The 25452-nt window shown below is 33.5% G+C and overlaps 4 protein-coding genes across 4 annotated transcripts; 3 read left to right on the top strand and 1 right to left on the bottom strand.

The window, feature by feature from the left end:
- Positions 1-3143: 3143 nt before the first annotated feature.
- On the top strand, positions 3144-3795 carry LOC128922756 (neuropeptide-like protein 32). The gene has a single exon (XM_054234410.1). It carries the CDS (start codon positions 3256-3258, stop codon positions 3538-3540), a length of 285 nt encoding a protein of 94 aa, XP_054090385.1. The 5' UTR covers positions 3144-3255; the 3' UTR covers positions 3541-3795.
- Positions 3796-12536: 8741 nt separating this feature from the next.
- LOC105216082 (uncharacterized) lies at positions 12537-13824 on the top strand. The gene is made up of 2 exons (XM_011190362.3): positions 12537-12939; positions 13099-13824. The coding sequence occupies exon 1, from the start codon at positions 12643-12645 to the stop codon at positions 12931-12933; it is 291 nt and encodes a 96-aa protein (XP_011188664.2). The 5' UTR covers positions 12537-12642; the 3' UTR covers positions 12934-12939; positions 13099-13824.
- Positions 13825-17650: 3826 nt separating this feature from the next.
- On the top strand, positions 17651-18167 carry LOC105216095 (neuropeptide-like protein 32). Its single transcript, XM_011190375.3, has one exon. It carries the CDS (start codon positions 17751-17753, stop codon positions 18051-18053), a length of 303 nt encoding a protein of 100 aa, XP_011188677.2. The 5' UTR covers positions 17651-17750; the 3' UTR covers positions 18054-18167.
- A 5933-nt stretch (positions 18168-24100) lies between these two features.
- Positions 24101-24746, bottom strand: LOC105216093 (keratin-associated protein 19-2). Its single transcript, XM_011190374.3, has one exon. It carries the CDS (start codon positions 24583-24585, stop codon positions 24187-24189), a length of 399 nt encoding a protein of 132 aa, XP_011188676.1. The 5' UTR covers positions 24586-24746; the 3' UTR covers positions 24101-24186.
- Between the last annotated feature and the right edge of the window lie 706 nt (positions 24747-25452).

Genomic DNA, 25452 nt, shown 5'->3' with positions numbered 1-25452 from the left:
AGTTTTTAAGATATCGTTTTGAAATTTTGCAGATGTTATTTTCTCTTCAAGAAGCTGCTCATTCGTCGAAACTGCCGATATCGGACCACTATATCATTTGGCTGCCATACAAACTGAACGATCGGAATCAAGGGCTTGTATGGAAACTTCGGCATTTTACTACATATCTTCACGAAATTTGGTGTGAGTTATTGTTCATAGAAATAATTTAATCTCCGAAAAAATTGTTCAGATCGGTTCACTATAGCATATAGCTGCCATACAAACCGAACGATCGGAATCAATGGCTTGTAAGGAAAATTTTCGCATTTGACGTGATATCTTCACGAAATTTTACATGGATTACTGCTTAAGGTAATAATATAATCTCCGAAGAAATTGTTCAGATCGGTTAACTATATAACCTTAATGTTTCTAGCAAACAACCCGGCTAAAAAGAATTAGTAAAATGTTTTCTTTTTTTTACTTACTTTTTCTTACGTCTTTAGATTTGCTTAAACACATAGTTACTAAAAGAGAGCTTCGGTACAGCCGAAGTTAACGTTTTTTCTTGTTATGTTAAGAATATTTTGTACACTTGTTAAGTTCTTTTGACTACAGACATTCAGGGTTTACGTTTTGCCACAGAAAATTAATAGTTTCATTCGATGTGTGATATGGTCAAAGGACTTTTTGAAATCTTTACCCAATACATCTGTTTTAATATATTTGCGGGGAGTAAGAGAGAGAGAGTTGGTAATACATTTCGGTATTTCGAGGATATCGAATAAATTTTTTCTACCCAAATACAATAATTTTGTTTATTAAAGCCAACAGAGAGCAACTAGTTTCAATATAATCATCATTATTTCGGCGAATTGTTTCTGTATAAAAGGATTTTTTTACTAATTTTCTATTAGATCTCCTAAACATATCTAAACAATTCAATCGGTTATTAAATGTTCAGGTTAGTATATAATTATACACTGACATGGGTGTCCCATCTACTTATTTCTAGTAATAGTATAGCATTCAATAAAATGTACCAAAATAACATTGAAAATAAAAACAAACCATAAATAATTATATTAAATAATTTAATTTGTTAAATATATAAAGATTATCTCATTCTTTTTCGATAATCAAGTCAATCGCGCACTATATGTTAATACTGCATCGACTTATTAGCAATTAAACTATCACTTTGAAAACAAGTGAGTAGTTGATATAGTAGTATAATACTACACCACCCTGAGCGGATTTTGAGGAAACACTGATGAGTTGACGTGCTTGCATTGACGAATTCTCGGAAATTACTTCGGCAATCAAGAGATGTAGACGACACATGTTTTACTATTTATAATAGATTCTTCGATTTCATTCATTAACAGACCTCAATAGATTTCGATATGGAAAACGTATGAGTGTTGTGTTTTTCACCAGCGATGGTGATAACGACGATGCATCACTAAATGAGCACGCTAATTCAAGTCAACGCGAATGTGAAAATGAGACTCGGCGTTGACATGTTTTCACAGTTAAACAAGTAAGGAATGGCTAAGTTCGGGTGTAACCGAACATTTTATACTCTCGCAATTTATTAATGTAATTTTATAAAGATAACACAAGTCGACCCATATATTTGGTATAAAGTTCAATAGAATAACGAAAATCATCATAAATAGTATATGGGGACTGAGGTAATTCCTAAACCGATTTCCCTCGTTTTCACCACCAAGATACAATATATCGAAGACTATACGCTCACTTAATTTAATATTATTTATAATTAGGTATATGGGATCTGGGGGAAGTTATGACCCGATTTTTACCATTTCAGGTACAGAGAAAAACTGTTATAAGAAAAAAATTCAGAGGGAATGAATTACATTAAAATATCTGAGGGATTTACCTATATTTTCGTTGAGAAATTAACCTTTGGCAGTGAGTTCTTCATGTTCGATATCAGGCGCCTTGAAAAGTCATGGTCCGATTTTGACAATTTTTCCACAGGTGATGCCACAGATCATATACAGTATTTGTGTAAAGTTTTATTCCGCTAGCTTCATTGGTTCCTTATGAATACATTATGAAGTGTACGAATCAGATGGAATTAAAAATTGAGTTATATGGGAAGTTGACGTAGTTGTGAACCGATTTCGCCCATATTCCACCCGTGTCATAAGGATGTCAAGAAAGTGTTATACACCGAATTTCATTGAAATCGGTCGAATAGTTCTTGAGATATGGTTTTTGACCCATAAGTGGGCGACGCCACGCCCATTTTCCATTTTGTAAAAAAATCTCAGTGAAGTTTCCTTCTATCATTTCTTATGTAAAATTTGGTATTTCTGACGTTTTTCGTTAGGGAGTTAACCCACTTTTAGTAATTTTCAACCTAAGCTTTGTATGGGAGGTGGGCGTGGTTATTATCCGATTTCTTTCATTTTTGGACTGTATAAAGAAATGGCTAAAAGAAACGACTGCAGAAAGTTTGGTTTATATAGCTTTATTGGTTTGCGAGTTATATACAAAAATACCTATTTGGGGGCGAGGTCACGCCCACTTTTCCAAAAAAATTACATCCAAATGTGCCCCTCCCTAATGGAATCCTATGTTCCAAATTTCTTAACTTTATTTATGGCTTAGCTATGACACCGTATAGGTTTTCGGTTTCCACCATTTTGTGGGCGTGGCATTGGACCGATTTTTCCCATTTTCGAAAGCAACCTCCTCAGGGTGCCAAGGAACATGTGTTCCAAGTTTCATTAAGATATCTTAATTTTTACTCAAGTTATCGCTTGCACGGACAGACGGACAGACGGACAGACGGACGGACAGACATCCGGATTTCAAATCTACTCGTCATCCTGATCATTTATGTATATATAACCCCATATCTAATTCTTATATTTCTTGGTGACACAAAAAACCGTTATGTGAACAAAACTATTATACTCTGTGCAACAGGTTGCGAGAGTATAAAAAAGCGGTTGACTTCGTTGTTGTTGTTGATGATACAGGTGCATATACTTGTAGTTTCTAATCTTTATAGCTATCGAAAATATACACGATTTCATTCTAAGTAACTAACAACAATTTCACTATTATTTATTTCATTTTGTCTTGAAATGTGATTTAATTCATATAGTACGAATATAAAAGCAAAGCGATATTCAGATTATAGTCAAATCATTAGAGACTCTTTCAGAGCATACCTCTATCTCTCATAGTAAATATCCAGTATCCTTGTTGTGAAAATCGAAATCATCGAAAATGCGTGCATTCGGCGATTGCTTAGTTCTGGTGCTGTTCGCGACAATTCTGGTCGGTACCAGCGGTAATCCTATCGACGATGAGAGCATCGTAACTCTGGTAGCAGCAGGACAGCCGTTATCCCTGTTAGATGTCGAAACCCAGCAAGGACATGAGAACGAAGGCGATCGTTTGGCACGCCATCATGGCTATGGTGGTTGGGGTGGTGGCCACCCTAGGGGTTATGGACATGGTGGTGGATATCACGGTCATCGTGGTGGTCATCGCGGTGGTTATTACGGTTGAAACGTATTCTATTTTTATATTTAAATTTTGAAATTATAACTGGGATACTATAATGCCATGAAATAAAAACGAAATTTGTGTGTGATGCTATTCCGAAAATAATTTTATCAATTTTAAACGTAATTATTTAAATGAAATAAAACTAAGGATGTGTGGTGAAATAATTAATAATAATTGTGACAAAGTGTAAGTTAATTGGCAAACCTTGGAACAATAAAACGATCTGCGGAGAACAAAGGAACGAATTGGTCAATTTCAATAAATTTTTGAAGTGAAAACTTCTTATGGCGCGTTAGGCACTTTTGTGGATGAGCATTTTCAGCCGTTTTCTTGACAGATGAGATTTTACACAGATATACACCAGATTGAGTAGTAATGAAATTAGTGCACTAACTCATGAGCCAAACAAATTAGTGTAAATGAGTACTAATACTAATATCAAAAATGACTAAGGCTCATTTCCACGAAACCAAAAAAAACTCATAGTATTTCTACACTTATATGTGCCGTCAATTTATGACTCAAACGAGTGTATAGTAACAATTTGATTTTACTCACTTATTCATTGGTCACGATGAAAATAAACTTGAATGAGTTCGGTACACTGATCGGAACGAGTGGAATTGTGACTTCGTAGCTGAGCACGAAAGTTAAGATACTCAGTGAGAATTTTGTCACATTAAATTTTTCATTATTTCATTGAATATGAATTTTCGTGCGTTTTTATTCATTTTCAATGTATTAATATTAAAAGAAATATATTAGAACCTAAAAGTATTAACTTTACTGTCATTAAATAACTTAAAACATTAAGTGTAATTAGAGACCGACCGATTAATCGGCCTTGGTATCGGCATCGGCCAGTATCGGTCACAAAATTCAGCATCGGCATCGGTATCGGCATCGGCCATATTTGGCCGATTCTTAGCCGATTCTTTCTACTTCTTTCGGAATACACTAAAATACATTTTTCTTACTTTTTGATTTTTGTAAAGCATTAAATTTGAATTAAATCACCACTATGATAATTTAAGTCTAGTATAAAGAAATTCCATAATTTTGCATTAAATTAGCACTGCTAGAAAGATTCGATGCATGTCAAATATTCACAGTTTTGTTTAACATCTTGTTGAGATTTTGAAGATAATGTCATAAAGCCACTATTATAGAAGCATTCGTAACTAGGAGAGTCTATTTTTAAAAGTTTGCCATAGACAGGATCACGTAATAATCACTTGGTGCTGTCCTGGACTATAAGGTGTATACAAAATAACCTGCCAAACAAGATTCCAAAGTTTCTATCGAGTCACTATCACTATGTGACGCCTTTCACAATGCGTGATATAAATGACAAAAGTCATCTCTTTGAAAATAACGGATTATTTTTACTAGACCTATTATTTTCGAATATTGGAATATTGGCCTTAATGCTCATATTAGTCTTTAACGAATTAAATGGCCTATTTTCAATAATTTTTTTTCTATGTAAACAATTAGTTTTTTTAATACAAACTTTTTTGTGTCTTATAGATACATATTTAAAGCATAGTTTCTGAAATTCAAAAAAAAAAAATTAAAACTCCTCCATTGAGACGTCATTCCATCCAAAATGAAAAAAACAAAAATAAGTGCTCTAGGCAAGACCATAAACTCGTGCTTGAACAAATGAAGGACAAAAAAAACTAAAAATTGGGATTTTGGCAGACATTTTTCCAAAAAAATAAAAATTTCGGTAAAATTTGCTTGACATTTTTTTTTTTTAAATAGTTGTAATTGAAAAAAGAACTCTTTCAAGCACGAGTACATTGTATCTCGAATACCTATGCAAAATTTCAACAAGATCGCTTGAGTAGTTTTCGAAATTATTTATCAACCGACTTTGAAAACGTGGTTCCGAGAAAAACGCGTTTAAAGTTTTGAGGAACAATAATAACTGACGTGGAGCGTTTGAATCCACGAAACCCATGTAACCGCTTAAAGGAAAAAAGCTATATTGCTGATTCGCTTTGAAAAAACGTGAATAACTTATTTGTTCTATCAACATATGTATATATTATAATAATTATTTATTTAGTTTTGAATATTAATTAAATGAATAAACAACTTCATATTTACATATGTTTATGTAGTTGTTTACTTATTTTGTGATGTTATTTGTCTTTGTATTTCTTTTGTTGCTATACTAATTTACTAAATATAGTTATTGATGAGAGAATCGGCATCGGCATCGGCATCGGCCAAAAATTTGGTATCGGTCGGACACTAAATGTAATACACGCACAATATCAACGAACAAAACACATCGTTAGTCAATTCCCACAGGCCACATTTGCCTAGCGGCGGCACAAACTTCGTCAGTTTTACTTTGATCATATTCGTATTACTTTATTCATTCAGCTAAACTCTTGGTGTTTTTTGGTGGTATGGCTCATTTTGGTTTAACTTGACTGAATTATTGGCTCATGAGACAATTGAACACTTCAACGATATGTATCAAGAGAAACTTACTCATTATTCATACTCTCGCTTTGTGTGCTGTGCGTAAATGTGTTTTAGTGGATATTAGTGTTTGATGAGTTTTGACTTATATACACTAATACTATTTTTTATGTTACTCAACCAATTACTCAAAAAAATGGAATAACTGCAGTTCTCTGATATACACCGCGTGTATTCTTATAATATATGTATACTATACGCAGTATTTGCATGGGAATTCGTTCGTGCCCTCGCGACAGACAAGATTGAGAGTTTTATATATTTATTTTATAAATGAATATTAAATGGAAAATTTATTTATTTAAATATTTCATTTGACATTTATTGATTTAATTTCTACAAAAAAAGGGTTATTTATTTTTTCATTCAATTGTCAAAGCTTACGACGACATGTACATGACCTATCAGTTGATGCCCTTGTTGAGAAAATGAGTGTGTTAATATTATCAGAAACTCATGTGAGTAACGAAGAAACCATTGACATTCCAAATTTCAACTTTATAGCAAGTTTCAAAAGAGACAATCGTCCAGCAGGTGGGGTGGCTATTTATCATCGGCCCGATGATGCTATGGCCACATTTTCTACAAATCATATGGAAGTGCATGAGAGATATACCAGTATGTTTAGCACTAATGTTTCGAATATTGGTGATATATGTATTTCCCAACACCATTCTAATGGACAAACAATAATAATGGCTGCCGTTAATATTTCACCAAAACATACTTTACAAGCAATACGAGAGTTCTTGTATTCAAATTTATTATGATGAAAATTAATAGAAAATTTGATCATTATCCTATGATTTTGAGTGGAGATTTCAACATAAACTTTGCAGATGTCAAAAATCAATCATTAATTGAATTTGTATACGAAGAATTTGATTTAACGATGTCCAATGACCGCAATCTTAGCACAACAAAATACAAAACTACTATTGATGCAGTATTCGCAAGATATATAAATAGATTTAAATCAAAATTGTTCATTTCATACTTTAGTTACCATAGACCTATTGTTTCAGTTTTAGAATTTGATGAAAATCTTGATAATAATGTTGAAAATGCTGATAATGATGATGTAAGAGTTGTTGAAATTATGGATGAGAATTGATGAATTTTGTATTTACTAATATTTACTCATTTAAATAAAACCACTTCCTTCGAATATAGTTTCTACATTATTATACTTCATGTCCATTCAAAAAGTGCCCACATTGCTTTGATAAACTTGATTTTTTATGTACAATTACTCATGTCGCGAGCGCACCTAAAAATGCTCACCCAAAAAAGTGCTCAACGCGCCATAAGTTCAAGTTTTCACTTCTGCCTGCACTTCCGGAGTGCAACCACACTCGGTTTCATTTGATTTGATTGGCTAAATGATGTTTCAGTTTTAATAGGGGCTAAATCCTACTTAAACACAATTGAAATTGAAAATTCTACCTAATACTTTCAATTTAAATTTGGAACCCATGAATATATCGGAATATATCTTTGTACAAATACTGCATTGGAGGTTATTCCTTTAAAAATTTTCGAAGTCCGAATCCGTTGAACTTTAAACCGTATATATCAGTTAGTATGTGATATATCTTGGCAAAATTAAGTGCACGTAAAATCTTGGATAAAATGTAGCTTGCTGGCAAAAATAGTTCAAATCGATCCAGGAATAACTCCTACTTCCAGTGATTGTTGTTATTCTAAATCCTTCCACCGTCTATAATAATAAAATGAAATAAATAAAATGCCATAGTATGTTTACAATGTTTGATTACACCGAACATAGCCCCTCATTTCTTGTTATTATTGCATTTTACGAGCATTCAATCATTAAACAAAAAAGTGTATAACAAGCCTCAGCAAAGCATTCTGTATTTAATTGCTATCTCGTAATTATTTGCTCTGATTGAAAAAATTTAAATTATGCTTATGCCGGTCGGCATATGAAAGCTTGTAAACATTTAATTGCGAAACAAAAATTTTCTAATCGTTTAATTCGCTGATTATTTTATATTTAAACTTTATTAGACAATAAACTTTCGCTATGACTGAGCACTTATAAGTAGAATAGTATTATTGAAATTATAAACATTTACAGCGCGGAGAGTTTAATAACAAAAATTAGCTCTAACACTGAAAAATAACTATAAAATAAAATTAATATGCGCACTTATTCTCAATGTAAACAGCTTTATGAGTATTACAGATGAGCTGCAATGCTCGCATTGACCAATTCTCGGAAATTACTTCGGCTTTCAAGGGTGTAAACTTCACTTGACCAACACGAAGCGCTATTTAGAAATAGATTCTTCGATCCCATTCAACTCGATTCGATATAAACATCGCATGAGTTGTGTGTCTGATCTGCGCAGAAGATAGCGGTGATGAATCACGAAATCACCACCGTTGGGCAAAAACAGCGTCCCCAAATCAAGTTGTGGAACACTTGTTTTCATTGCGGTTACAGCAAACCAATCTCTAAATTTATGGGCGCATGTTTAGCTTTTTTGTTCAATTTCTACACTTGTACTTTCTTTATTTTTACAGAACAACAATCATGTTCGAGTTTTCGTACAACATTTCGGTGATTTTTTATATAATTTAGGAGTAAAATGATGTGTAAACTTATAAGCGCACCAATTATGTTGCATTTTACCAAAAATTAGCTGCATTTTTTCGAATATAAAAGCAACTCGACTTTCAGAGTTAGTTAAAACGTTAGCAACTCTTATAGAAGAACTTTCTAAGTCAGTATCAAGTTTTCTTGTTGTGTATAGCAAAATCACCGAAAATGCGTGCAATCAGCATTTAGTTCTGGTGTTGTTCGTGGCCATTCTGCTCGGCGTTAGCGGTGATCCATTATCACATATGTTCGAAAAAGAGCACCATTGGGTTCCTAATGGTTCGGGTGGATATGTTAAATCTGGACGTTCTGGCGGTTATGGACGACGTGGTGGCCATAGGGGTTAGCATTAACAAGAACTGCGAAAAACGAATTTTGCATTTTTTTTAGTTAAATTATGACTTTTATAATGTGAAATAAAAACAAACAAAATTTTACTAAAATTTTTAGTGTTTTCAATCAAAAATAATCGTGGATATTGTGTAAATTAAATTTTAGTCAAGCTTATATTGATGTTGGTTCAGTGCATAAATTGTATATCAGGAATTTTAAAATATATAGCATGTAACTGTACACATTCACTTGAAAAAATATGTTTATTTGATATGTTATTTGATATGATCATTTATACTATTTTTTTAGGTTTTTGGTTCTACGAGTTAGTTTAATTTTTCCGATAGTTCCAGTTAAAAGATGTGTTGGTGTGATTGAAAATGTTTCGGCACTTGAACGATCGTGTTCTTCTTCAGTCTTGACTTACATTTATATTTTCATTTTGTTTCTACTTGGAGTCAAAAACATAAACAAACATTCTACTTTGAAGTGATTTCTTTGCTAACGATTACTTAAATAAGCTAATCTTATTTTATGGACACATTATACATTTACAAAATGTATCTAAAAAATTTTACAATCAAATAGCAACTACTCCGAAGTAATCGGCACTGAATAGCATCGAATTCATATGCGATTTATCCATTGGCATATCTAACAATTACTGGGTATATTTTTTTGTACCTATAACTAAGAAAGAAACTTTCATCTGTTACGTGGGCACGTTAGTCTTTATTAGTTCTTTTAAAATTTTATTGTGTGACCAACAAATCTTGAAAGGATTTTGGCAAAAAATTTTACAGGCATTTGTTGTTTTTGTTCTGTTTATTTAAATTTGAATTTGTATGCTTATAGTGGATGTCAAACGACGCACTTAGGCCTTGTTACCACCGGGGCTGGAATCACATCACACTATCATGTCCTCTTTGAACCACTCAGTGGTCTTGATGAAATTAAATAATTCCAAAAGTTTTAAATGTGCAACTTACGAGATACTGTCGAAGAAACAACGACCGATAGTTGCCATTCTTTTCCTATACAAAGCTTTGCATCCGCATAGAAGACGTTCTACAGTTTCGTCTTTTTCTATTTCTTGACAGCTTCTGCAGTAATCATTGTATGGTGTCACAATCTAGAGGCATGTCTGCCAATCAAACAATGTCCAGTTATGACCCCTACCTTTATGCTTTTAAGAATCTCCAAATAAAAAAATCGGTATAAAGAATTATATATATGGTAAAAACGTGGCAATGTAGCGTGGCACTGTTCACTTATGGGTCAAAACCATATATTATGAACTAATTGACTATTTTCAACAAAATTGTGTACAAATTATATTAAAATTTTTATGTTACGGATGGGAGAAAATGATTAACAACCACGGTAAGCTTCCACACAACACAATTTTGAAGTCAATCTAATTTGTTAACTTAACAATATTTAAACCAAGCCCCAGTGCAGGCATAAGTGTCTGTTCCTAATTTTTTACTTCTTCTATAGAAATTCAAAGAGAATCTTTTTAATGTGCCTCGATGGGTAAAACCAACTTGAAAATTTCTCTAGGCACCATATACCTAATATAAGAATTTTCAAACATTCGAGGGTTTCAAATCCTATACGATTATATAGGTTAATATGTGAAGTGTCTTTACAAAATTAAGTGAACGCATAATCTTGGATATAGTGGTGGTATATCTATGTAGTGAAAATGGGTAAAATCAGTTCAGGAATTACAAGGCCACATATACGATACATAATGATTTTTGTATACGTATTCGTTTTTAATTTCCATACTTCTTCATTTCATTTGCCCCACCAAACCGAGTAGTTATTTTTCCAATACTTTTTCAAGCATCTAATTTCTAGTAAAATAGTTTGAGTGAACATGTGACATGGCAATAAAGCTGTTTCAATTGACTTGAGGACGATAAGAGAGAGGGTTTGGTAATACAATGGCATTTCGACGATATCGAATAAATATTTTGTACCCAAGAACAATAATTTTATTTCTTAAATCCACCAGAGAGCACGAATGAAGAACTATTTTCAATATACTACATCACTACTGCGGCGAATTGTTTCTGAATAAAGCGATTCATTGTGAAAATTTTACTAGTTTTCTAACTTGATATCCAAAACATGTCTAACCAACTCAATCATCACACCCTTATTTCTAATCATATAAGGTCCAATAAAATGTACCAAAACAAGTCAGGAAAGGCTAAGTGGAACCGAATATTTTATACTCTGTAATAGAATAACGAAAATCCTCATACATAGTATATGAGGATTGAGGTAATTCCTGAACCGATTTCACTCATTTTCTCCACCAAGGTACACTGTAACAAAGACTATACGCTCACTTAATTTCGCTAAGATATCTCACATATTAACCGATAATGCGGAATAAAGCCCACCGTATTTTTGAAAAACCTTTAATTAGGTATATGGGAGAGGGTTATGACCAGATTTTCATAATTTCTGGTACAGAAACACACTATTAGAAGAAAAAGATTCCCTCTGAATTACATTAAAATATCTAAGAGATTAAACAATATTTTTGGTGAAAACTTAACCTTAAGCACTGAATTCTTAATGTTCGATATCCAGGGCATTGAAAATTTTCGATTTCGACAATGTTTCCACAAATAATTGCATCCTGATATGCGTCTCCCTAGTGTGATCCTTTATACCAAATTATCTTTTATGGCTTTATTTATGGCTTAGTTATGACACTTTATAGGTTTTCGGTTTTCACCATTTTATGGGCATGACAATGGTCCGATTTCGCCATTTCCAATAGCAATCCTCCTACGGTCGCAAGGAACATGTATACAATGTTTCGAAAAAATAAGTTTTATTCAAGTTATCCGGTGCACACAGACGGACAGACGGACGGATAGACAGACAGACAGACATCCGAATTTCAACGCGTCTCGTCATCCTGATCATTTTGATATACTGTCGCATTCTTTTTCGATAAGTACTATTGTTACTTATTGTTGGTTTGAGTACTATATGTTAATATTGCATCGTCATATTAGGAATTAAACTAGCAATGTAAAAACAGGTGAGTATTTGATATAGGCTTATACACTGAGCCACCCTGAGCGAAATTAGATGAAAATCTACAGATGAGCTATATTGCTCGCATTGACCAATTCTCGGCAATAACTTACAATAAATTACTACTCCGAGTCACCGCGAATGGGAAAATGAGACCCGCCTACCAGTGGTGTTGACATTTTTTCATAGTAAAGAAAAAAACAACTTGCCAAATCAAGCTGTGAAACAGTTGTTTTCGTTGTTGGTGTTATTGATAATACAGGTGCATATATGTACATATTTGTATTTTCTTTATGTTTATAGATTGTCGAATATGTATATTCAAGCTTTCATTCTAAGTAATTAAAAACATTTCCATTATTATTAATATCATTTAGTCTAGGAATGTGATTTGATTCATATTAAACGAGTACTCGTATAAGCACATATCCATACATAGTTACTGCGATTTGCGAATATAAAAGCAACGCCATATTCAGATTATAGTCAAAACGTTAGCGGCTCTTCAAGAGGTATTTACCTATATCTCTCTTAGTAAATATCCAGTATCCTTGTTGTGAAAATCGAAATCATCGAAAATGCGTGCATTCGGCGTTTGCTTAGTTCTGGTGCTGTTCGTAGCAATTCTGGTCGGTACCAGCGGCAATCCTATCGACGATGAAAGCATCGTCACTCCGGTAGCAGCGGAACAGCCGTTATCCCTGTTTGATCTCGACGCCCAGCAAGGACATGAGAACGAAGGCGACCGTTTGGCGCGCCATCATAGTGGCTATGGACATGGACATGGTGGCTATGGACATGGATATGGTGGCGGTCATGGACATGGATATGGTGGCGGTCATGGACATGGTGGTGGCTATTACCATTAAAATGGGGTAAATTTTAAGGAAAGCGAATTTAATTTTTTATTTGAATTGTGAAATTTTAACCGTGATTTGCACAGAAAAAAACTGGGAAAATGTAAAAAATATAGTGTGAAATAAATTGTAATAATCTTCAATATTAACATAACTAACAGTAAATTGTTGTTTCAGTGCATAAAAACGTATCAGCTAAGAATTCGTTGCAGACAAAGCCCCAAAATTGTGCGTGGTGGTATTCAGACAAAAATTAAATCAGCTTTATTTAAATAAACCAAACCTAATAATGTGGTGTGAATAAGATAAACATAAATGTGAGGAAGTGCTGCGTAATGAACTTTAGAACAGTCGAATGACCTTCGGAGAAAATAATATTTTAAAAATAAGTTTATTTTTTCATAACTTTAGAATTGACCTTGTTTTGTATGTAACAAGTTTGTGTTAACGAATGGATGGAATGTGAATAGTAAATATATTTTTTTAAATATTAAGATCTCGAACAAATTTTAACTAACAAAATAATTAAGATGCATTTTATATACATAAGAGTATCAAAACCGTCTATTGAATTTATTTAAATGGTCGAACCCACGTTTCTTTTGTATAAATCATCAATAATAAATAAGTTATAACTACTGGGAATGGGAAACATTTGACGGAAAAAGTGTACCAAATAACTAGACTAAATCTGTCTCGTTATTTAAAATGAATGAAATTGATGAATTACGCACGCACATAATGATTATATAAATCTTTATAGCGGATAGCACGTGGACTCATCCATTTTTAATAACTTCTTATTTGTCTCAAGATTATTTTATATCGACTGAACTTAAAATTTAACCAATGAGTTTGATAGTAATAGGGATGTATGAACGTGATAAAAACTAAGAACAAGGACGGCCGATAACGGAAAATTAAGTAAAACAGTAAGTGTAAAAAGCAATAGCTAAGGATCGAAACTTTGGATTTGAAAGATAGATATTTTATCTCATGTAATCCCTACCCAACAACAAAGACTATGCTATTTTCCAAATGCTAGATTTGCCATTGCAACCAAGTTGTGTTGATCTTAATGGTTACAATTCATTCGTATTCGCAATGAACGTTTAAAAGATAAATGTAAAAATTTCTAGTTACAACCATTTTTTATTCAAAACAAGTTAGGAGAGACTAAGTGCTGGTAAAAGAATCGGATTGAATTTAAAACAGTATTATATGAAAAGTTGGCATGGTCTGATTTAACCCATTCGCAAACTATCGATAGTTGCAAAAAGCGATAGTTGCTATGATCACTTACCGTCGTTAATATCGATAGTATACTTTCTTCTTCTTACAATGGAAATCAATGAAATTAAGATATAAATTATGAGGCATATAATAGCAAAAACTATTATTTTAATTATAATTATTTATTAATTTTGATTAATTCAATGGTCTCCATTCCAAAAACTTAGCATATTAACAGTTTTGGCTTTTTAGCGCGTTCGTCGGCCTATAATCAGCCTTACACATTTGCTAAACATGTACTCCAATTTTATAGATGTTTCTGGGATACACGTCTCTTCGGAAGATTAAACAAAGGCTGCTTCAGTGATAACTTGACCTACTTCAACAAAAAATGCAAATTAATTAGCAAATTGCTTTTAACATAAACTATTATACAATATCGGATGTACGAAAATGAATGTGAAAATAAGAAAAAAAAATCTTTAAATATATCGATAGTCTGGCATACACCATCGATTGTCGTCGATAGATTGCGTACTCTGCTGTAACGTAATATATAAGTATAATCCCAGAAAAATATGAAAAAATTAACAATTCCCAGCTCAAAAATAGATTAAGTCCGAAAATGCATATACCTTTCATACTTCTATTTGAGGTATTACGTGCAAAAATATCGAATTTGGTTTAACAATTTTCTCATCTCTACCACATATCCATTTGGCCACCACTGCAGTGTAAGTTGCGTGTGAACTCACCCTACGCTTTGATATGTATTTCACCAAAAAACAAAACGAAGATTTTGGATATTAATTCCAATTGCACACAAATCCGGTTGAAAATGTTTGCCCGTTATTGTGATAGTATTTGTCAATATAAGAGTCTCTGCGTAGAATTTTCTGATATTAAATAACCAAATATCAAAGTTTCTAATAAAAAATTAATGTTAATAGGAAATGTACATATTAAGCTTTTATTGTTTGTATACTGCACAGAGAGTAAAATTATATTGAAATATTAAGAATTTATTTTATTATTTTGAATGCTTACATGCTCATGCATACAAACATTTATCATACATATGGATTGCTATATGAATACTAAATTTGTTTATAATGTGAAGATTGAATACGCTCCCAAAAATTTTAAAACTTACTAATATAAATTTCTTTCTAATAGTTTAACCCTTTTTTGTGCAGCCTAAAGGTATGCTACGATTGCAAAAAAAAATGAAGCATTTATTGTATTTTCTCTTAATAGCAAAGCTGTTTTTTCTACTGATCTTTAAATAGATATCTGATTACCAGTAAACTTTATAAATTATTTCTTTTATGTAAACACAAAATTGTCTTGATAGAAAATAAAGAAAAAATTAAAAACAAATACTCAATTTCGCTACAACACTTCACTGTCAGCTTCACTAAACTCATGAGTAACACTGTACTGAAGGAAAGTTTGTGTCTTAAGTCTTCAGTTTTACTTTGAAAACACATGGCAAAATCGAACAAAATTTCTGGGTATTGGGAGATTGTCATAAGTAAAAAACATGTATTCTTCGGTTTTCGAAGTTAGCTTCTAAACTTGAAATATTTTCTTTAGACGTTTGGAAATAGGCTTTTTAAAAAAATAGTATACATTACAGGATATAGTTAAGTTAGAGTTTAAATTCTGATTATTGGCGAGGTACCACAATTCATTATACATTTATACGAGCTTTGAATCACTTAACTGAAGAGTTTATAAGAATCCTGAGTAAAGCAATATATTTTTAATTGCTTTTGCGTAATTATTTGTTGCTTTTTGCACTGCTTGAAAAATTTTAAATTCCGGTCGGCATATAAAAGCTTGTAAACCTTTAATTGCGAAACAAAAATTTTCTAATCATTTAATTCGCTGATTTTTTATATTTAAACTTTATTAGACAATAAACTTGCGCTATTACTGAGCACTTATAAGGAGAAAAATATTATTGAAACTGACACTGAGAAATAACAATAAAATAAATAAAAGACGCGTTCTTATGCTCAATCTAAACAGCTTTTCCTTATATCATATGAACAGGGTGCGGCATTTTCCCTATTAGTATGAAAATATTGAGTAACTTTGCAAAAAAAAACGGTATTTTATATTTGATATATTTTTATTTAATTTGTATCTCCATGATTTATTTGAATTATTTATTTTAACCACCACACTAGCGTTTATATTGTTATGAATATTTGATTTAAGCTCCTCTAAGGCCCGAAAATCGCTGGCCTATACTTTGCTTCTAAGGGTAGTTATATATGGGGTCCTGGGTGTCCAGTAATTAATACCTCAATATGAAATTAGTCTTGAAGCATTTTTTTTTTTATAAATTAAGTTTTCGCTTTGTTGGAACCAGTAACAGGACAGACCTTATGAGCCAACATCAATTGATATCGGGTTCCATAGACTATTTTAAATGTTTTGAAAAATATTCCGGAAATTTTGAAGCCCACATAGTGACATTTCGGACATGTAGTGGCGTTTAAGAGATTTTGAAATCTCGAATCTCGAATAGATTTTGACGTGCGTGCTTGGATTATGCCCTTTCGAGTGATACAACCGTAGGCTATTCTAAATCTATTTCGAGAACATTGTTGGAGCGATTCATGTTAATGTCCAAACAGTGAGTAAATGACATCGCACCCTATATTTTCTTAGTTGTATTAACTAAGATTTTATACAATAAAAATTAAGTTTTCGATGTAACATTGGGTATTAAAATAAACAATAAATATAATAAATAATTTAATTTGCTAAACAAATAAAGACTATAAAATAATTTTGTCATTATCATTTAAATGGCACATGCTAGTTCTTCAATTAGTATTATACTGCGCCATATGGAGCGTAATTTGAGGAAAATCCATAGATGAGCTGTCGTGTTCGCATTGACAAATTCTCGGAAATTACTTCGGCATTCAAGTGTGTAGTCGTCACATGACTTACACGAAGCGCCATTTAGTAATAGAATCATCGATTTCATTCATTAACAGACGTCAATAGAATTCGATATGGAAAACGCATGAGTGTAGTGTTGTTGACCTAAGCAGCTGATAGCAGTGATGCATCATTAAATGAGCGCGCAAATCCCAGTCAATGCGATTGAGAAGATGAGACCCACCCAATAGCGGTGTTGGCATGATCACAGTAAACAACAACCTCCTCCAAATCAAGTGTTGTGTTCGTTGTTTGTATTGTTTTTGTTGCATAACATGACAGTCTGTAAATTGCTAAGCGCATCTGATTACTTTCTGCTGTTCAATTTCAATTTCAATTTCTATACTTGTACTTTTCTTTACTCTTATAGCACAACAACAACGCACGAGATTTCATTCTAAGTAATGTACAGCAATTCGACGATTATTTATATCATTTAGTTTAGTAATGTGATTTGTAATCGTAAATGCACACAGGTTATAATGTGTGTTAGCAATAATCACCTGCAAGTTTAGTATATAAAAGCGACTGCGAAATGACACAGTATAATCAAATCGCTTGAGACTCTTCCGGAGGAACTTACTTTTCTCGCACTTAGTAAATATCCAGTATTATCGTTGTGAATATCAGCCAAAATGCGTGCATTCAGCGTTTGCTTTGTACTGCTGCTGTTCGTGGCTATGCTGCTTGGCGCTAGCGGTAATCCCGTCGGTGAGGAGAGCGACGTCGCTTTGGTAGCAGCGGAACAACCGTTATCCTTGTTCGATGTCGACGCGCAACAAGGACATGAGAACGAAGGCGATCGTTTGGCGCGGCAATTTGGCTATGGTGGTTATGGTCGTCGTGGTGGCTATCGTGGTGGTTATGGTGGTGGTTATGGATATCGTCGTGGATATGGCGGTCGTCGTGGTGGCTATGGTGGCAGATATTATGGCTAAAATTAATAAAAACACGAAAAACCCATATATATAATATATTATTGATCTGAATTGTGAAACTGAAAATGTGATTTACCATGCTGACGGAATAAAAACTAAAGAAATTAAGCAAAATTTGTCTGTGTTTTATGTAATTAAAAATCAAGGGATGCCGTGAATAATTCATATAATATCTACATTTAAATATTTATTTCAGTTCATACACCTATCCGAGAAGGTGAAAACTCAGTGCTCAGTAAAGTATTTTTGGAAAGCATTCAGAGTTTCGGAAAACAAATAAAGCCAAAATAATTCAAACAATGTGAGGACGGATTGCGACGTGTGCTTTATCTAATTGTTGGAATAAAACTAAAAAATAACCGAAATACATATGTATGCGTGTTTATAACTCTCATCCTTAAAAAAATATTTTTTTTAGAATCATCGCGTATGGTAATGAGTTAGAATAGGCATGTCATATTCTAAGTGAACCTTTAATATCGAGATTATGCAAACCGATTTTAATAATTCGTATTTATCTCTAGATTATTTTATATTGTACTTAAATGCTGGAGGAGTAGCCTTTATGCCGTTATGTCTGAATTTGGTATCCCCGCAAAACTAATAGGGAACACCGGGTTAACTTCGTCGCTTTTTTTTGGAGTATAGAACTCAGAATTTCAAAAAAAATTTAACGCATCGAACCATATATAAGCTAATTTTGAATCTATATTATTCTAAAAAATCTAATCAAAAAAATCTTGTAATAATAATGCAGACAGACTTGTTTAAGGTTTAGTGAATAAAGCCGAATTCGCTGGATGTGCCCCATGGCGGGGAAGCTGATGGCAATGTTGGGACACCTTCGTCGCACATGTAATATCCGTAATGAGATAAATTAAATTGAGAATGAAGCAATACACCAACATCCGATGAGACAACTCCAGGAGTTTTCGAGAAAAAAATTTTTTTTGTTTGATTTATGGTCCTCAGAACATTGACTACGGTGAATACCGCAGACGAAGGAATAATGAGTTGTATGAGTTATTCGACGACATTGACATAGTTCAGCAAATAAAAAGACAACGGCTACGCTGGCTAGGTCATGTTGTTCGAATGGACAAAAGCGCTCCAGCTTTGAAAGTGTTCGTTGCAGTACCCGCGGGTGGAAGCAGAGGAAGAGGAAGGCCTCCACTCCGTTGGAAAGATAAGGTGAAGAGCAACCTGATTTCACATAGGATTTTCAATTGGTGACGAATTGCGATGGAAGGAGCAAAGTGGTCCGCGATTAATATGCCATATACATACTTAAATATGTACAGAAGAGTCAAAAGTGGAAGTAACTGGGATAAATCATTGCATTTATGAGTTTAATCGGCGGTTCGCTGAATCTTGCATGATTTTAGCCAGTATTCTTTGGAATGCACATATAATTATTTTTACGGTCTACCTTTAAGATGATGAAAAAAACAATATTTTTCTTGAATTGTTAGGACGTCGCGTAAACGGTTCCTACGCCAAATATGTACATATGTTAAGACGTCGTTATAAAATTTAAGCATACGTCTTTTCAACCCATTTAATATACAAAAAATATAGAAAAAACTCTCGAAGTTATTTTACAAATCTATCATTTATTATCGTTTTAAATATTTTTGTGTCAGGTATCAGATTTAAATATATCATATTTTGTTTAGCAAATTTATAATTCATCCTATTTATGCGCTTGTCTAACCGTAAATAGTAGCAGGATAGGCGTGTGAATATGTAGCAACAGGTACTGAGTATGCAGCATAATGCACTGGAGCGACATGTACTGGAGCAACGGCGTGGTAGACTGGGTAGCTGACACCGTAACCAACAACAGGATAATAGCCACGCTTCTGTCGCACATGTGAATCGGTTACTGCAGCGGCTTCCTGCTCCAACGGTGCTGCGTTAACGTCCTCACTCTTGGCTGGGTAGCAGTATGCCGACGCCAAAAGTAGAGAAAAAAGCACGAATACAAACAATTTCATTTTGAAATAAAAGTAAAAGTTTCCTTTTGGTTTATCGAACTGAACAAACACTAGACTGTCGAAATAGTTCTAATGAAACAGCAGTGCTGGTGCTTAGTTTTATACCAAACATACCGAAACAGAACTTTGTTATTTTTAGCCAAGATTTATTTTTAATTCTTGACGTATTTTCATGCAAATATTTTTTTTTTGTTTTTTTGGAATACTATTTACAACTTTCAGACAACTTCTTTTGAAAATGCAGATATTGCGAATTTTGTTGTTTTTTCCTCTTTTCGTGAATAACTTCTTTGTGTCAAACAATGGAACGGAGTGCGCATTTCGCCAACCACGAGTGGAATAAAACACAATACAATTATAGACAAAGTGTTTTTATTTACTGACGCATATGCTAGCATCTATTTTGGTGAATACGAGTATTCCTTTTATAAATATTGTTATTGTTTATGGAACTCAGCCAACTCATAAAGTTCAGTTGCGAATTTTATATCATTATCATTCGATTTCATTCAAAACAACATTCTATAGAATTGCCGATTCTTCTAAATGTTTTCAAAGCTTAGAATTTCGCAAACAATCTGTGTATTCTACGGTAAGCATTCACTAAAACGACTAGCGATTCTCTCAAACATTCTCAGGTATAGTGGACTCTCGCAATGGGGGAAAATACGGAAGCGCAAAATATTAAAAACATTATACATATATTACTGTCTTAATATAATCGTAATATAACCTGAATGTATTTTCAATTCAGTATTCGATGTTGTTTTCTATACTATAAATTAGGGTATGCGCATAGTGTAACGACACTCAGAGATGACGGCAGAAGCTACAGAACAATGCTTATATGCAACATTGAATAGCTAAAGCACTCATTCCTTTGGTTCCAAGAAAGAGTTTTCTGTATTGTATCTCCAATGTATATATTGTTAAAATGTTATTGAAATTATTTAGAACTTTAATTTATAATATTTTACTTTATATATTTCTTAGTTGCTCCTTTCATATGTGAATATACATATTATAATTTGGGTCTGTCTCCATGGGGTGTTTTAAGTTCTATATTGTTATCCTAAAATTTCTATCAGCATTAAATATACATTTGGAATGGATTTTGACGTACGTGACGTTCGAATGTATTTGATCGTAATTATTTCGATTCTATAAAAAAATAATAGATCAGTAGATGTACTTTTATTTAAAATAAGTAATATAAAGTCAATCAGAGAAAAGCTAATTTCTATTTTCTGAATAGGGGATCTAGGGGAAGGGGTTAATCGGTTTTTAATGGAGGTATGTAAGGTATAGACCGATATCATCTATTAGCGTTTTCACACAGGAGCTAATTGATCAATTAACCGGCCTCTGCTCGATTAAAACGCTAATTAAGATCGAAATAGTGGTTCAAATCGGCGCAGTAGTTTGACAATTATCAACTTTCATGTAAACGCTTATTGTCTGGTTTTTTTAACTGATTCCTGCGCTGTACTTTATGCAACAATGTGAGTAATCACCGGACACTGCGATGAGGCTGGGAATCCTGCTGGACGCAAGCTGCCATAGCTGTACGGAGGAAGGTAAGGTGAAAATACGAACGTTCGCAAGAATGATGTTGGAAGATCTCGGCAGCCATACTTTAGGTGAACCATGCGAACTTGACATTAGCCTCCTCATAAAATTTGGGATGGGCCTAAAGCGTTTCGGCGATGCGCAAGGATCTTCTTTGCGATCTATTTCTAGAAGTCTTCTGGCATTACAAAGGACTGGCTATCCAATTGGGCTCCTTTGCGAAACCTTTCACGAATATCAGTTTTTTAACCTAACCTAATCTAACTTGTGCCATAGATATATTTGATATATCCGGTGTAGAAAAATGTATGTTACCAATATAAACCAGCATCAAATCAAATATTGATCTAGTGACATATGGTGTAAAATCTAATGGAAGGTTTTAGATATTAGGTCTACAACTTTGCTTCCGCCGTTTTTTTTTTGTAAATTTAAGGTTTTTTCACTTAGGACAGCCTCACCGTACGAATCCGAAAGCATTCGATGAGCCTCAGCCGCACTTTTCTTTGAATTAAATAAGAAAAGCAAAATTTCCCGCAAATGTCGAAAATTCGGCTCAAAAAGTGACATTTTCAGTTGAGAATAAGTTTCGGATGTAAACAGATCTCTACAAACATTTTGTTGGGTTAATGTTGACACAAATGTCCAAGATCGATATAAAAACAAAATCGATTTAATCGACCAGTGCTTGACCCTAGAGACATCTATTGGAAAACGGCTGAAGCAACATTGTTATTCGATTCCCGCATTTTTGCTGATGACAGGCTCTAATACTATACTAAATGGAAAGGCCTTCCATGGCTAATCTCATCAGGACAGTTTTGCATACCCTACTATCGGAGTAGATTCTTACTTCTTTAAGAAAGACTATACCCCGGAGCAGTGGATCTCATATTACCATATTAGCAACTAAGTTAAGCTGGTAAAATCTTTATATCAAAAGCAATAACGACTTCGAATACTGTCTCTGTAATATATGGTAATCCAAGTTAATAAGTCAGATAACTATTGTGTGCAAATACATATATAAGCCGGAGATTTCATTTTATTAATTAATTTGCCTGTGTGTTCTATTCATATCAGTCGGTACAATTGTATAAAAGGCAACGAACCAGTTCAGAATTCAATGAAGTTTTTGCAGTTGAGTTAAACCAAACCAAGAGAGCATTACCAAAGAGAATATAGTTGAAGGTTCCATGTAAATAGTCAATATAAAATTGAGCAACACCATTGTCGTTTTAGCCATTTGGTGACTGACCATCGTACCGCGTTATAGACTCGCACTTTTCAGCTAATTTAAACTTGCTTCTTGGTTGGTAGGTGCAAGAAATTGCAGCGCTATCTGAGTCCTGTCATAAGACGAAAATATTACTTAATTTATATTTTAACCCAAACAATTTTTTCCGAACTTGTACGACTAATTTATAAATCAATTCTTGAAAAACAGTAAAATCTTTTTTAAGAAATAATATATGTATTTATTTAATTTTAAGGAACCTTGTTGTAAACATTTCGAATCGCAATTGGAAAATACATACCTATATGTTACACAAAAATAGTTTTGTTTACAATTTCTCAAGATCTTAGAACAAGGAAATGTTTTCTTGAAATTTTGCCATCGTTTTCTTAGATTTGGGACATTGGCGATCAATCGATTGTAAGAACTACAAATTATATGGCCATACAAGTTATTTTTGAAATTATTTTATGATTTTATCGTTCGATATCCACTGCGTTAATCGTGTCGGCTCAGACAGAATACTCACCAATTTATGTTTGTAATCTGCAGTTGTTTTTTTTTAATTACCAAAAACCATTCAGCCGACAGCTGTGTCAGACGCGCCTTTTAAAGGTTAAATATAACAAAATATATATTCAATCAGGATCCCACATAGAAAAGGCACGATGGTGTGAATCTGTCTGATATACCAAAACCCAAAGGTTAAGGAATCATCCCAAGAGAATTTCTGTTCAATATTACCAAAGATATTTATCAAACATATAGATGAAATATTCGGTACATTTACCCTGCTTCTTAATAAGCTGTTGAAATCTTCTAACATAATTTGAGATCGTGAGAGCAATATGGTTCTTTTCTACTGTATTTTTTCAGGTTACCTACAGATATGATTGTTTCATTAACCTTTTATCATGTGGAAGGATATTCATTTTAAATCTTCTACTCCATGTTAATATCGTTCACTACTTTTTCCAGAAAATATGTCAAAATTTCATTGCCACATCAAGATCTTAACTTTTATATCGAAATCTGAAGACCCTAATAAAATGATTGGTATTAAAATAGTATATCTCGCGATCCGTATATCATCACACCTACAAATTCTTCTTTCACAGCAGTAAGAGTTTTCAAAAACTACGGTTGTGTAGATTATGTAAACCTTCAGTGGATTCAGATTGCGTATGACTCTTTAGAATATCCGATTTTCGCTCTATCATTTTAGGAACATTTTTAAACTCGTATTTAATTGAATTTACTCTTTTATTAATTACACAAATTTACTGAGAGAATAAATACTATATTTAATGTCACTTCTACTGGAAATTTCTTAGCCATAATAGCCACCGGAAGTTGCACTGGCAGAAGCACTAGCACTTGCACTAGAACCGCCATAACCACCATATCCTGGGCCTCCGCCATAACCACCATATCTTGGGCCGCCGCCATAACCACCATATCTTGGACCGCCGCCAAAACCACCAAATCCAGGACCTCCACCATAACCACCATATCCTGGACCGCCTCCAAAGCCGCCAAATCCGGGACCACCGCCATAACTACCGTAACCGCGGGCCACACGTCTCAGCGGTTGCGATTCCTCCTCAATGGCAATAGCCACTGGCTGTGACTCTTCAAGACCCAAAAGTGTTTCACGCACCACGGGCACAGCATGGCTCACCACCACGAACAGGCTAAGCGCCAAGCACAACGCGCCAAAAACTTTCATTCTGGAACGATTTATTCACAACACTTTGTTTACTAATAGTGAATTGTTGTTTGCTGATAGCTGTTTATTTGACTTCTGCTCATCCACAGCGTTGGACCGTTCGTTTTATAGTTGCGTCGTGGCTAATAGTGCTCCAGATGAGTCCAGTGGCTGTCCATGATATGTGTTCCAGTGTGTAAGTGTGTTGCTTTAATTTATATATATACTTTTTTCTAACTTCTTTGGTGATTTTTCTTTAACTTTCATTCGCTACATATTTTTTTGGTGAATTTGGTCGAGCTGTTCTCTCAAGTGATGACAATGGCAAAGCCACCGCGCAATTAATCGCGTGTGAAGAGACCAGCTCAAGTGGTCTATTAGTGAAACACTTCGAAAAAAGGGGATTTTATTTGCGACTTTCTTTAAACGGCTATTTTATTTAATATTTGTGTTGTCTTGTATAAATATGTACATATATATGTATTATATTATATATTATATTATTAGGTAGGTGTGTATACTTTTATTATGTGACAAATTAGCAACAAACCAGCAAATAAATAAACAATAATAAATTAATTTAGTTTAAATCGTGGAAGATGAGTTCATCTACCACTTTGTTTTGAAAGCTAGAAGACTGGATAAACAAGTAAGGAAGCCGCAAGTTCGAGCGAGCAAAGATTAGATATTTTTATACTCTCGCAACAAATGTTGCTAAAGAGAGTATTATAGTTTTGTTCACATAACGGCTTTTTGTAACACCTAAAACTAAACGAGTTAGATATAGGGTTATATATACCAAAGTGATCAGGGTGAAGAGTGGAGTTCAAATCCGAATGTCTGTCTGACCGTCCGTCCGTGCAAGCTGTAACTTGAGTAAAAATTAAA

Source organism: Zeugodacus cucurbitae, chromosome 6 (genome assembly GCF_028554725.1).
Source record: "Zeugodacus cucurbitae isolate PBARC_wt_2022May chromosome 6, idZeuCucr1.2, whole genome shotgun sequence".
Classification (NCBI taxonomy): Eukaryota; Metazoa; Arthropoda; class Insecta; order Diptera; family Tephritidae; genus Zeugodacus; species Zeugodacus cucurbitae.
The sequence above is the reverse complement of the archived record's forward strand: the minus strand, read 5'-3'. Positions and strand labels throughout refer to the sequence as shown.